Source organism: Pelodiscus sinensis, chromosome 28 (genome assembly GCF_052426305.1).
Source record: "Pelodiscus sinensis isolate ZL-2025 chromosome 28, ASM5242630v1, whole genome shotgun sequence".
Lineage (NCBI taxonomy): Eukaryota > Metazoa > Chordata > Testudines > Trionychidae > Pelodiscus > Pelodiscus sinensis.
Genome location: NC_143079.1, coordinates 14,416,551 through 14,431,775, shown reverse-complemented (window position 1 = coordinate 14,431,775; position 15,225 = coordinate 14,416,551). Strand labels below are relative to the sequence as shown.

The window sequence follows — 15,225 nt, the reverse complement described above, 5'->3', positions numbered from 1 at the left end:
CCAGGCCACACCCCCAGTCAGTAATGAGCCCCGCACGCTAGTGTTCCCCATGCAGCCACAGGGTGAGTGGCCTGGCAGGTTTGCTGGAACAGGGGCCACAATGAGACTTCTCCTTCTGGTTCCAGCAGCTGGCGAGGCAGCTGCAGCGCTCAGCCAGGGCCAAGTGCTGCGTGGAGGCTGCCACGGTGCTCAGCTGGGGCCCAGTGCCACGGCACTCGGGTGGGGGCTGGGAGGCAGTGGCAGGACTAGGTGAGAGGGGTGGGGCAGGCACGGGGGCTCTGGGAGCGGGGCTAGTTCTGGGGGGCTGACACTGAGGGGCACTGTGACATCCAGCATGGGGAACTGGCACTCTGGAGGTGGGGCTAGTAGTGAGGGGGCTAGCGGGGCAGGGCTGGCACTGAGGACTGGGGGCTGGCATGGGGAACGGGGGGATGGGGTGCAGTAGGGTTCTGGAAACAGGAGGCTGTCACTGAGGTGTTTGGGGCAGAGGGGCTGGCACTAGGAAAGTCTGAGGGTGAGAGGCTGGCACTGAGGATTGGGTGCAGGGGACTCTAGGGTCAGTGGCTTGTGCTGGGTGCTAGTGGAGGGGTGAGGGGTTTAGGGGTTGGGGCTGGCACTGGGGATTCTGGGAGCCAAGGCTTTTTAAACCACGGACCGGCAAACCCATTCACAACATTTGGCAGACTGCTAACATTTTATTTGAATATTCATTTGCATAATGAATATGAAAATATGCAAATAAAATGTTACCAGTCCGCCAAAAGTTTGTGAATGGCTTTGCTGGTCCCTTGGATTAAAAAGGTTGGGAACCACTGCTCTAAAGCACCTGGAACTACCTGCAGGCTGTAAGCACCCAGGAATGGGGAGGGATCAACTAAAGAGGTAAATCAATGAAGAGAACGGTTCGGCTGAAGACCAGAGTGAGGTTACTGGTGTGTGGAATAGTCTCCCATGGGAAGGTGTGGGAATTTATACATGAGAATGGACACCACGCTAGTGAACATGCTCCTGGCAGCAATGCCGCAAGGGCAGGAAAGAGGCTGGCTATTCAAAGAGGTGTTGCTGCCACTTAGGAATGTACCTCAAGTGTGTTTTCTTCACTCATTCGTTCTTCCCCATCCCAGTGGGTCTGGAACTTCAATACTAAGCCCCATCATTGAGCATTTTGATCCCGCCTTTCTATAACGCGACGGGCCGAATGTTGCCACACCTCTTTCCCATGTGTTGATTGCTAGAAAGGGGGAAAATGTTTTTGATTTTTAAAATTCCTATATTAGACCTGCCCTGACCACTGTGAGCCACTAATCTGAATCTAGTACGATGCGCAGGAATTAAGCAGCTTGGGAATTTTCCCCACCACTAATGTAGTGGTTCTGCCTAAGTTACAAAGTCTGAGGGGAAGCCGTGTTCATCTGTAACTTTAAAAACCATGAGTAATTCTGTGGTACCTTAAAAACTAACAATAGAGAGAGTATTGTGAGCTTTCATGGGCAAAACCCACTTCTTCAGATGAGCTGGAGTGGAAAAAACAGAAATTCAGAATTTATAACAAAAAAAGAAGGGAGAGGGGAAAAAAAAGTACCTGTCAATTGTAGTGCTGGTGCTAATGAGTATGATTTGAGTACCAGCACTACAACTGACAGGTACTTTTTTTTTTCTCTCCCTTCTTTTTCTGTTATAAATTCTGGGTTTCCCTTTTTTTCCACTCCAGCTCATCTGAAGAAGTGAGTTTTGCCCACAAAAGCTCGTGATACTCCATATATTTTTTGTACCTTGTTTCTTATGTGCCCTTTGGTGTAACCACTCAGGGGAGAGAAAGGACACGTCTCCATCAATTTTGGCTCTTCTGTTGATGCCCCCTCTCAACATAGCTTCCAAACTCCTGTATCTTTGCTCCTGCTGTCTCCCCCTCCCCCAAGTTGTTGCACCTCTGGACGGGCCGTGCGATAAAGTACACGTACAATTACCGCCTTGAAGTTGGCCCAAGGATCTCTCCCTTGGGAATTCCGTAAGTGGTATTACCTTTGAACGAAGGTATTCCTCCGCCGCAGGCATTTTTCAGCTGTTTGGAAGCGGACCCAAATAGCACGAGTGAATGGCATTCCAACACACCAGGCACATGGCCCGCTCTTCTGCCAGATTCCTAGCGAGAGTCTTGGGACCTGCAGGGACTGGTGCGTTCTGCTCTGTATAAAGCAGGCCGTTAAGTGAACAGATTGTTAGGAATCTTAAGAACAGGGAAAGCCTCCAGACCCGATAAGATTGCTGTTATTTGGAAGACCCCGTCTCCCTGCTTTTTCTTCTGTCTCCTGCAAATCCCCCCAATATCAATAAAGATTACCCTCAGGTGGACTGAGACTCAGTGTTGGGGGAGGGCTGCTGCTAGAAGGGCCTCTTACCTCCCTTAGCATCTTTGCCTTCCAGACAAGGATACCCAGGAGACACGGCTGTGTCCCGCTTACATAGGTAGCTAGATGAATGACTCATTTCTTGGCTGCCTTGTCTAGAGCTACTCAGTTCATCACAGAGTTGAAAGTCAGAAGGAACCACCAGGTCTAGGTTGACCTGTCTATCAGACACCAGCAAGCAACTGGCTCGCACGCACTAAACCCAACAACCGAAATGCTGGCAGCATTGACAGTTCAAGAGAGTCTTCCAGTGACAGGTAGGCCCTATCAGTGGTCCACATCAAAGAGATAGAACTGGGGACCTCCAGAGCTTCACAGATTTCACCAATTCCAAAGCCAGAAAGGACCATTATGGTCATCTTTTCTGACCTTCCCCCAGAATGATTTCTAGAGCAGATCTTTTACTCCATGTCCAGTCTCAATTTAAAAATGGCCAGTGATGGAGATTTCACCATAACCCTTGTTAAATTGTACCAGTGCTAGAGGGTACGTCTAGACTACAGGGTTTTGTTGACAGAAGTTTTGTCGACAGTATCTGTCGACAAAACTTCTGTCGACATAGAGCGTCTAGACACATTCAGTTCTGTCGACAAAGCAAGCTGCTTTGTCGACAAAACCCTGTAGTCTAGACACAACCCTACAGGCAATAACACCTTCTGTCAACAGAACTCTGTCGACAGAAGGTGTTATGCCTCGTAAAATGAGGTTTACCAGCGTCGACAAAACTGCTGAGTTCTGTCGACGTTATGTCGACAGAACTCAGTGGTAGTGTAGACGCTGGTATAGTTTTGTTGACAAAAGTCCACTTTTGTCGACAAAACTCAGTAGTCTAGACACACCCTAAAAAGGCATGCCTTCTGTCCAGTCAGTATTTGTCTAGCTTCAACTTCTGGCCATTGGATTGTGATACCTTTCTTGGCTAGATTGAAGAGCTCATTACTAAAGATTTGTTCCCAATGTAGGTACTTACTGACTATAATCAAGTCACCCAGTAGCCTTCTTTTGGTTATGCTATAAAGATTCATCTCCTTGCATCTATCACTGTAAGTCAGGGCTACTTAACTTTGGAAGCTCCGGGTGCCACAATGATACAGCACATGCCGAGGGCCGCAACTTAAATGTGGTTTCATATACATGCAAATATATATGCAAATATATGCAAATAGCTTCTTTGGTTACATCTACACTGCAGAGGTTTTGTGCAAAAACAGCAGGTTTTGCGCAAAAACTCATGGAGCATCCACATTACAAGCGCATTTTTGCGCAAGAACATTTACAGTCCATCGTAAGAGAGGGCTTTCTGCGCAAGAGTTATTCCTCTTTCTACGAAGAATTAGCCTTTTTGTGCAAGAGCTCTTGCTCAAAAAAGTGTGTGTGTATGGCAAACAGGGGTTTCTTGTGCAAAAAGAGCATACCGGAAAAAGCACAGGTGCTCTGATGGCCATTCTGTTTATGGTCATCAGAGCTTTCTTGCGCAAGAGCGTCCATGCAGTGTGGACACTCTCTTGCGCAAGAACTTTTTGTGGAAGATCTCTTCCACAAAAAGGTTCTTGCACAAGAAGCCTGCAGTGTAAATGTAGCCTTTCACACTGATGCGCATGAATACAAAGATTAAGGCAAGACTACACAACATGCAGGCCCCATTTAAGTCAGTTCTGCTGATATTAATAAAATATTTACCCAATTTCCACCCATATGACAGCACTTTTAATGAGCAATGACAGGCCAGGAATTTAATTACTAAAACACATATCAGGAGAAGACCATTATATTGATTTGCTGTTGTGGAGCGTGTTTCCAGTGGAGGCCGGGGGCTGCGTGTTAAGCCCCACGAAAACCCAAATCACATTGTGAGCTGCAAACAAATGGGCTACAGGCCACATGCAGCCCACAGGCCACGTGTTGAGTAGCCCTGCTGTAAGGCTTGTCTTCTAATCCTCTAATAATTTGTGTGGCTCTTTCCTCTCCAGTTTATCAACATTCTTCTTGAATTGTGGGCACAGATCTGGATACAGTATTCCACCAGCAGACACACCAGTGCCAGATCCAGAAGGGAAACCCACCTCTCTGCTCCTACTCGAGATTCTCTTGTGTTTAGGCATCCAAGGATTGCAGGAGTTCTTCTTCAGATTGGGGCAGAGAGGAGTCTATGACACATGCTGACCAATGGGTTACAACTGCACATTTAGAAGCCAGCGTGGGTCTTGGTTACATTGCACATGATGCCTTGAACTTGCTTATGTGCTGTGTTTCAGGGCCCTTTCTAGTCACATATTCCCTGTGACATTCCATGAGCACACAGGGTTTCTCTGGTTATCCCCAGTTTAGTTCTCCTTCCGTAAGTTTTAGCAGCTGGTACTAGTTTAGAATCACTCACCTGGGCGAATTACCCCAGTCAGCTTTACCAATCAGCCTTCCTAACACTCAAGTTGTTAATGGGTCCCCTGAAGGCCTCCTCTTTCCCCAAGACCCCTCCACGTTCCCTCCATTCATGTAACAGTCCACTATGCTGTAATAGGGATGGAAACAACAGGGGTCATAGAAACGTAATTGGGCGCCCTAGAAATTACTCTGAAAGGCCTGTAGAATTTCATGATGAACGTGACCCTTTGTGTGGGTTTTCTAAACCATCTGATAGAATTCGACAGCTGTAATTACCTCTCCAGTTCAGTACAATGCTTCAGGTAATCTACAGAAAGCTTCTCATGTTCCACCACATTACACAGCATGGCCCCAGAACTCCGGAAGCACGACCACTCTATTCTTCTTCCTGACTTTTTCATAGCTCAGAGCAGGGGTAGGGAACCTACAGCCTGGGGTCTGAATCTGGCCCTCAACTTGCCTGGATCTGGCCCCTCAGGCTCAGGGCTCCCCCCATAGCACTGAGGAGTCTGCCCTGGTGCTCCAGCGCTGCAGCCCCCTGTGGGGTTGGAGCTCCAGTGCTGGCTCCCCATTGTGGGGGAGCCCCAAGCCTCGTTGGGCAGAGTCAGGCAAGCTGGGGCCGGGTCCAACCACAGGCTCTGCCTGGCGGGGAGTGAGGCGGGGGGAAGTGGCTCTGTGGACTTCTGCTTCCCCCCCACTTCCCGCAGCTGAGGAAATGTCAGCACAGCAAAGCACTGCCTAGAGGCTTTTCCCCCGCCTCTCTGATTGGCTATAATCATGGCCAATAGGAGCAGCAGGGGGCAGTGCCTGGGAGCACAGAGCCACGTGTGTCCCTGGGGTGCTATGTCAGGTAAGCACCCCCCACTGCCCAGATCCCGCACCCTCACTCCACTCCTGCACCCTCCCTCCCTCCCAGATCCCACACCCCAAACCCACTTCCCCTTCTACACACTGAACCCCTCATTTTTGGCCCACCCCAGAGCCCAGAGGGTCCCCAGAATCTACTAGCCTGGGCCCCCCCAGACTCTGGTGTGCGAGGGGAAAGTGGGGCGTGTCTTTCGGCTTCCCCGTCGGGGGTCACATCAGTGAGGGTTTTTTTTTTTATTTCTCACTTTTCTGCAGCCCCCGACTGATTTTTTCATGGGAGTCAGTGGCTCCCAACCCAAAAAAGGTTCTCCGCTCCAGACTTAGAGACTGAGAACAGGTCCCATGAGGGTTGCCTGTGCAAGCGCTCCTCAGACAGCTGCTCCTGGAACTGTGAATGTCGGCTCCTAGGGCCTTTTCTGCATGGCAATTTTATTACCACCACCTACGATGGTTATTGCACCGGTTCCCTACACCAGTATCAATGGTGGGGAAGCCTAGTGTAAACCAGTGTCTAGATCTGCTCTGAGCAGTGAGAAAAAAACATCTTGTCAACATCCGTGCTCCGATTGTTGCAACCACCAGTGGAATTTAGCTAACGTTAGCGTAGTAGGAGACATCCTAATCACAATGCAGAGCTTTTATCTAGCCGTGTTCATCAGTGGATCTCAAAGCTCTTCGCAGAGAACAGCAGCCTCATTATCTCTCTGACTCAAGTGGGGAAACTGAGGCACAAAGCACTGCTATATTGTTATTGATCATGGACCCAGCGGTGTTCATTTACCCAGTGGGGATGGGTAAACCCCTGCCCCTTCAGGACTTTCCTGGGCTGTGTTGTGTGGGAAATCAAGCTGTGTTATAATAATGGATTGTCATTTGTCTTAAATGCTAAGAATTGCTAGCTGCAGAGGTGAGATGCTACGAGAACAGAGGAGATGGTAGCTGCTAGCCCAGTAGCCAGATCATTAGGCCGTGTTTCTCCTACCCTGGCGACAGTAGCCGTTCTGAACCCACTGCTGGTGTGTGGGAGATTAGCAGAGAGCTGGCTGTTGCATGCTGCCAAGAGACCTAAAAGCATGTGAACACGGAGATTTCAGAGAAAATCCATCCAGCTTGCTCAGTGATGAAGCAAGCAGGGCAAGTCGCTCTCTTCCCCTTCCTGCCCCCCTCACACAGCCACAGGGAATGCATTAGAGCCACTCAGGCGGAACAATTCAAAGGGAATGAACTGGCTCTAGCGGTAATTAAAAATGTTCTGTGCTGCTGAGAACTGTGTCCGCACGCCCCAGCCAGAGGCCTAAGCTTACTCTGACGCAGCCGCTCAGTCGCGGTGCTTGTCTCGGCGTTTCTTTCCTCCCCGCCACGCTTCATGGGGAAACAAAGTTAATTTGTTGTGACTGAAGCCTTGGGCTTGGCTCCCGAGGCTTGAGCCGTAAGGGAAGCAAGAAAGGGAGGCGCTGAGACGGAAGGAGAGCAAGAGTGCAACCTTCCTAAGAAAATTTCTCTCTCGACAGCAGAGTTTCGCTTTCTTTCTGAGACCGAGAGAACGAAAATGCTGAGAAGGAAAATGAAAACCCAAGAATAGAGGAAGAGAGGAGAGTCCTGAAACTGGTTTAAATCTGAGGGCTGAAAGATAGGGGAATGGATAATCCCACATGGCAGAAACAAGAATTTGTACAGGGCTCCCTCCGGCAAAACTCCGAATGGCATCAATGGAAGTCTTGTCTGAGCAACGGCCTCATGTTTCAGCTCAGTGTCTGGGGGTGGGGGGAAACAAAGCATAGAAAACAGGGCGACAAAATTCTCCCTGTGGTAGAGACCTGCCTTTCTCGTTTCTTACAGGGCTGAGAAAAGGTGCTGGGTTGAGAGCTGTGGATGCGTATGTCCTGTTTAACTGCAAAGCTGGCCCAGCACAGAGTAGGCTGTGGCTTTCTTGTGCCTCATCTTGGGGGTGGGAGAGTTCAGTCTCCATCACCCGGTCGAGTTTTGACTTCTCCACCCAAGCCACTAAGATGACAGGATGGCATTTTTTATGATATGGACTGGGACTGGACTGCACCCAACTCATAGAATCAAAGAATCCCAGGGCTGAAAGAGACCTCAGGAGTCAAGTCCAGCCCCCTGCCTAAAGCAGGACCAACCCCAACTCCCAGCCAGGGCTTTGTCAAGTTGGGACTTAAAAACTTCCAGGAATGGAGATTCCACCTTTACCCTAGCGAACCCATCCCAGTGCTTCCCCACCCTCCTAGCTAAATATGTTTTCCTAATATCCAACCTAGACCTCCCCCACTGAAACTTGAGCCCATTGCTCCTTGTTCTGCCATCCGCCACCACTGGGAACAGCCTCTCTCCAGCCTCTTTCGAACCCACCGGCAGGGAGCTGCAGGCTGTTATCAAATCCCCCCTCACTATTCTCTTCTGCTGACTAAATAAGCCCAAACCCCTCAGCCTCTCCTCATAAGTCATGTGCCCCCCTTCCTAAACATTTTCACTGCCCTCCACTGAACTCTCTCCAATTTGTTCATATCCTTTCCGTAGTGGCGGGGGAGGAAGGCAAAACTGGATGCAACACTCCAGATGTGGCCTCACCAGTGCTGAACAGAGGGGAATTTATGTCACGTAGACCAGCAGGCAGCAGTGATGGAAATGGGGAGTATCTGGCAGTCGGGGCTGGATTCTAGCTGGTGACTTGGAGGGCCAAAGTCCCCTGAGCCAGCCATTGCTGTAAAGCCAGAATTTCTCCCTGACATTTGGGAACCCTTTCTCATCCTTCCTGCCTCAGAAACCTGCCTGCCCCCTCTAACCGACAGGAAACACAAACAGCATCAGCGGGTATGTACAGCGTTGTATCCCGTTTCTCCCCCAGCAGGTCCAACGAGCTGACTCACACGGGCCGGGGTTTCACCCTCTGACTGTAGCTGGTGGCTGCACCACTGGTTACCACCATCAAGCATGCTCCCTCTGTTCATTATTTTTGCCAGTTGTTCTATATTTCAAACCTTCTTTGTGTGAGGAAGCTTGGCCTCCCGTGCTCCTCAATGGGCCTCTTGTTTCTGAATGAGTTGTCCCCTCAAACGGCTTATTGTCCTCTAAATGTCCTTTTCATGTCAGGAGCTAAGCTATGCCTGTCCCCTCCTCCACCGCTACCCTCCTTTCTGTTGCTCCAACCTTTGTGGGCCGGGCTGACTAATCTTGCTTCTCTGGAAATGCTGAATCACCTTTGTTTGCCATCAGAAATACCCCCTTAGCCTTCCCAGAGTCTTTCCTAGAAAACCTACGGCCAGGCTGGTGCTGCTTGGGCTTCACAAGTGAACCGCTCCAGTTGGGCCTTTGGCCAATAAGAAGGCTGCTGCAGTCGCTACTGCCCAATATTCCCAGCGAGGTCTCCCAGGTCAAATTTTCAGCAGGCACAAAACGGAAACGAAATCCAAGACCATTTCCCCAACCGATGGCCAGGTTTGATTAAATCACTGATCTGAATCGCCACCCAAAACTCAAACCACAAAACGTTTTGGAGAAACCAATTCCATTGTCTTGCTTTGTTTCTTGGGTCTGGCTGGGACTGAGTTTGAAAGCCCCAAATGATCACAACCAAACACTCTGGCTGTGTCTAGACTGGCAAGTTTTTCTGCAAAATCAGATGATTTTGTGGAAAAACTTACCAGCTGTCTACACTGGCCGCTTGAATTTCCGGAAAAGCACTGACGATCTCATGTAAAATCATCAGTGCTTTTCTGGAAATACTATGCTGCTCCCATTCGGGCAAAAGTCTTTTTCCGAAAGACTTTTGCGTGAAAGGGCCAGTGTAGACAGCATAGTATTGTTTTCCGCAAAAAAGCCCCGATCGCAAAAATGGCGATTGGGGCTTTTTTGTGGAAAACCGCGTCTAGATTGGCCACGGACGCTTTTCTGCAAAAAGGGCTTTTGCGGAAAAGCATCCTGCCAATCTAGACGTGCTTTTCCGAAAATGCTTTAATGGAAAACTTTTCCGTTAAAAGCATTTTCGGAAATTCATGCCAGTGTAGACGTAGCCTCTTTGTATTTCTTGCCTGGATAGATAGTTCTCACTCAATCAGTTCTCTGCCACTTGTGTTCTCTACCTGTGGCGCATAATGGTTTATTCTCCTGGAGTCTGTAGCGCTTTGGTCTTAATCTGGCGGCTGGACTTGGAGTGCGGGTGTTGGTCTGCGCTCTGTAGGAGGTGAGAAGTACGATCCAGTGGTCTCTTCTGACCTTGAGCTCTGAATCTATGGCTAGAACCAGGATGTGGACCAGAAATCCCATTTCTCACAAGGTTCCTGGCGCGATTCCCAAGCCGGATTGGGTAGAGACCCATTCCCAGTTGCCCAGAGTTAAAAGAAACTCTTTTATCTCCTCGCTTTAGTGTCTCCAGCTGCTGAACGCCTTCGCTACATCCTGGGCGAAGACGACGAGCCTGCAAACCCCACCCTGTTCACTGAGATGGACACGCTGCAGCACGACGGGGAAGAAATGGAGTGGAAAGAATCTGCCAGGTAAGGAGGGGACAGATCATGAGCCCTGGTGATTCAGTAGGGCATGATATTGCAGTAGTGCTTCGAGGCCCCAGGTAGGTACCACACCCCATTATGCTAGGTACTGTACAAACACAGAACAAGATGACGTGCTATGACTTCCTGTCTAAGTCATCACTGACACAGAGGAGAGTTAGGAGACACTGCGCTGCTGGAGGTTGTGTGGATGGTTCAGTAGATGGCTTCCCCCTCCCTGAGTTAATAATGAGATGACTGTCCTTCGCCGGGAGATAGAGCATTGCTGTTGTTAGGGTTGCAGTCTTTCTGAGGAGACGCTTTACCAATGTCTTGGTTCCCGCATTACAGACCTCATCCTGGTCCTTTTTTGCAATGGATTGGCTGTGTTACGTCACATGTACATTAAAAAAGGGACAGACAATGACAGAGAATATCTTACTGCCTCTCTATAAATCCATGCTACGCCCGCATCTTGAATACTGTGTACAGATGTGGTTGCCTTGTCTCAAAAAAGAGATCTTGGCATTGGAAAAAGTTCAAAAAGGGCAACAAAAAAGAGGAGACTAAGAGGGATTATGAGAGAGGTCTATAAAATCATGACTGGTGTGGAAAAAGCGAATAAGGAAAAGTTATTTACTTATTCCCACTATATAAGAACTAGGGGTCACCAAATGAAATTAATAGGCAGCAGGTTTAAAACAAACCAAAGGAAGTTTTTCTTCACTCAGTGCACAGTCAACCTGTGGAACTCCTTGCCAGAGGATGCGGTGAAGACTAGGACTTTAATAGGGTTCAAAAAAGAGCTAGATAGATTTATGTCGCTTAGGTCCACCAGTGTCTATTTGCCACGATGGGTAGGAATGGCGTCCCTAGCCTCTGTTTTTCCGAAGCTGGGAATGGGTGACAGGGTAGGATCACTTGGGCCATGTCTACGCTACAGAGAAATTCGAAGCAGCTGCCATCGATCTTCCGGGGTTTGAATTAGCTGGTCTACTGAAGACATGCTAATTCGAAGTGAGAGGGTGCTCCCTTCAATGCCAGTATTCCTGCTTCTAGGAGGAGAAAGGGAAGTCGAAAGGAGAGCATGCTCCCTTTGGCTTTACTCAGTGTGGATAGTGCAAAATTTGAGTTAGGATGCTTTGACGTAAGTTACACAATTAACGTAGCTGAAGTTGTATATCTTAATTCGAATTTATCCCGTAGTGTAGACCAGGCCTGGATGATTCCCTGTTCTGTTCATTCCCTCTGGGGGAACATGGCATTGGCCACTGTCAGAAGACAGGATAGTGGGCTAGATGGACCTTTGATCCGATCCAGTGTGGCCGTTCTTATGTTGGTGTCCTAGCCAAATTCCAACACAGTTCATTATATTCTGCCTCCCCAGGACATAGGACATGGAATTCTTGATTTGCACTGAGTCCCAAAATTTCTCACCATTGTTCCCACTAATCTTTGTTTCCATTTTTGTCAAGAAGATTGATGGTGACGGGATGCCTAACATAGTAAGTGGTAGTGGAAACGGGGGCACTTTAGAAGTTAAAATAAAAAAAGAACAAGTCTAAAATTACTTAGAAAAGTTAAATGTCTGAAAGTCACCAGGCCCTGATGAAGTTCATCCTAGAATAGTCAAGGAGCTGATAGAGGAGGTGTCTGAGCCTTTAGCTATCATCTTTGAAAAATCATGGAAGTTGGGAGAGATTCCAGAAGACTGGAAAAGGGCAAGTCTAGTGCCCATCTATAAAAAGTGAAATAAGAACAACAGGACCAGTCAGTTTAACTTCTGTGCCAGGGAAGATAATGAGCAGGTAATTAAGGAATTAATCTGCAAACATCTGAAAGATAAGAAGGTGATAGGTAACAGCCAGCATGGATTTGTAAAGAACAAATCATGTCAAACCAATCTGATAGCTTTCTTTGATAGGATAATGAGTCTTGTGGATCAGGGAGAAGTGGTAGGCATGGTATAACCTAGACGTCAGTAAAGCATTTGATACGATCTCGCATGACCTTCTTATCAGTAAACTAGGGAAATACAACCTAGATGAAGGGACTTTTGCCTGAACGGGAACAGAATAGTATTTCTGCAAGAAGCACTGATTTCTTACAGTAGAAAGTCAGTGCTTTTGCGGAAATTCAAGCAGCCAGTGTAGACAACAGGCAAGTTTTTCCGGAAAAACGGCTGATTTTCCAGAAAAACTGGCCAGTCTAGACACAGCCATGTGGTCTCCTCATCTCAAAAAAGATATACTGCCATTAGAAAAGATTCAGAGAAGGGCAACTAAAATGATTAGGGGTTTGGAACGTGTCCCATATGAAGAGAGATTAAAGAGACTGGGACTTTTCAGCTTGGAAAAGAGGAGGTATGATAGAGGTCTATAAAATCATGAGTGGTGTGGAGAAAGTGAATAAGGAAAAGTTATTTACTTGTTCCCATAATATAAGAACTAGGGGTCACCAAATGAAACTAATGGGCAGCAGGTTTAAAACAAATAAAAGGAAGTTTTTCTTCACACAGCGCACAGTCAATCTGTGGAACTCCTTGCCTGAGGAGGTTGTGAAGGCTAGGACTATAACACGGTTTAAAAGAGAACTAGATAGATTCATGGAGGTTAAGTCCTTTAATGGCTATTAGCCAGTATGAGCAAGGAATGGTGTCCCTAGCCTCTGTTTGTCAGAGGGTGGAGATGGATGGCAGGAGAGAGATCACTTGATCATTACTGGTTCAATTCGCTCCCTCTGGGGCACCTGGCATTGGCCACTGTCAGCAGACAGGGTACTGGGCTGGATGGACCTTTAGTCTGACTCAGTATGGCCATTCTTATGTTCTTATGTGGATTTAGATATTGTCATAGAGAGTACGCTTATTAAGTTTGCAGATGATCCCAAGCTGGGAGGGGTTGCAAGTGCTTTGGAGGAGAGGGCCATAATTCAAACTGATCTGGACAAACCAGAGAAATGGTCTGAGGTAAATAGGATGAAGTTTAATAAGGACAAATGCAAAGTGCTCCACTTAGGAAAGAACAATCAGAGTCACACACACAGAATGGGAAGTGACTGTCTAGGAAGGAGTCCTGCAGAAAGGGATCTAGGGGGCAGAGTGGACCATAAGCTAAATATGAGTCAACAGTGTGACACTGTTGCAAAAAAAGCAAACGTGATTCTGGGATGGATTAACAGGAGTGTTGTGAGCAAGACATGAGAAGTCATTCTTCCGCTCTACTCTGCGCTGGTTAGACCTCAATTGGAGTGTTGTGTCCAGTTCTGGGCACTGCATTTCAAGAAAGATGTGGAGAAATTGGAGAAGGTTCAAAGAAGAGCAACCAAAATGATGAAAGGTCTAGAGAACATGAGCTATGAAGAAATACTGAAAGACTTGGGCTTGTTTAGTTTAGAAAAGAGAAGACGGGGTGGGGGAGACATGATAGCGGTTTTCAAGTATCTAAAAGGGTGTTACAAGGAGGAGGGAGAAAAATTGTTCTTCTTGGCATCTGATGATAGGACAAGGAGCAATGGGCTTAAATTGCAGCATGGGGGGTTTAGGTTGGACATTAGGAAAGTCTTCCTACCTGTCAGGGTGGTTAAACCCTGGAATAAATTGCCTAGGGAGGTTGTGGAATCTCCATCACTGGTTAGACACGCCATTACAAGAGCAGGTTAGACAGACACCTATCAGAGATGATCTATATAGTGCTTGGTCCTGCCATGAGAGCAGGGGACTGGACTTGATGACCTCTCGAGGTCCCTTTCATTTCTAGTGTGCTATGATTCTATGACTCTACTTCAGCTCTAGCAGTGGCAATATTGGTGTGAGCTTTAGGGCAGTCGGGTCCAGGAAGTCTCTCACGTTTTAAGCACCATTTCCTGTAAACCAGTGTAGCCCACACACCTACTGGGTGTGGTACTGTCCCCTCTAGTGGCACTGAGATGATGTACAGAGAGAGAGAATAATGAGTCTGCTCCACCATCCGGCTGGCTTTGAGCTCATGGAGTAGAGACTCATGCACTAAGCTCCAGAGGTCCCAGGTTTGGTTCCACGTGCTGCTGTTACACCAGCTCAGAATCACATTCCACCCTAGAGGGGGTTGTGTTTCTGTGTCAGATGAAGCAAATGTGCATCGTTAGTAAAGCATGGCGAGAGCCTTCCTGATGAAAGCAACTAGAGAAAGGCAGTGAGTTCTAATCTCAAGTAAGATGATGCAAAAGACGATTCACAAACAGCTTGCCACTAAGAGACACCCGATGGTTTCACGCTGGTGATGACACTGAGATGGAATTCACTGGCTAAATCTATTAATCAGTCTTCAAATTGCATCAGGGTGATTAGTTTTGAAATTGATTAGGAAACCGTTAGTTCATTGCCTGACCATGCAAAGTGACACAAATCCTGAAAGAGGAGCAATGTAAAACATGCTGCAGGGCTGTTCATTGTTTTGAATGTGAAACATGCTGGCTGGAAACACAGCAGCGGCTTCGAACCAATATAGAGCTGAAAAAACCAGCTGCCTGTGGAATGGGGGAATAGGACTGTGTATATTCTAGGGTAAAGAGCAATGTGTAAATATTATTAGCATTTCACTAGCACATAGGGGCCCCAGAAAGAGGGATCCATTTGCTAGAGGCTGCATAGAATCATAAAATACTAGGACTAGAAGGGACCTCGAGAGGTCATCGAGTCCAGTCCCCTGCCCACAGAACTAAAAAGATGGACCCTGCCCCCAAAGAACTTGCATTCTAAGGACAAGAGACAACACCTAGACACAATTTATAGATGTAGGAAGTGCAAGGTAATGATGAGACATTTGCAGTGTTGCCAACCCTGGCCATTTTATCACGAGTCTTACAATATTTGGTGCGTTTCTTAAAGCCCCAGCGCCTGAAGGCCTATGATTAGGTACGCACCTCAACGATCATTTGTAATTTTGTATTAACTTTCTAATCTTTTCGGTGGTAAGGGTCTAATGCAAGTCTCTCTCTCAGAAGGAGGCCTGGCTGTGTTGGTATGGGCATATCTGGTAGAGGCCAGAGACCTCTTGCAACAATTGTGGGTGAAAGATGAACAA

General features: G+C 47.7%; 1 protein-coding gene across 2 annotated transcripts in view; it reads left to right on the top strand.

Moving 5' to 3' along the window:
• The window catches only part of SLC4A5 (solute carrier family 4 member 5), a 134,639-nt gene that overhangs the window by 16,920 nt on the left and 102,494 nt on the right, over nt 1–15,225 (top strand). For both annotated transcript variants that reach the window (XM_089773825.1, XM_089773824.1), the window contains exon 3: nt 10,039–10,168. In XM_089773825.1, the coding sequence (XP_089629951.1) occupies nt 10,039–10,168 (130 nt within the window). The remainder of the gene's footprint in view (nt 1–10,038; nt 10,169–15,225) is intronic.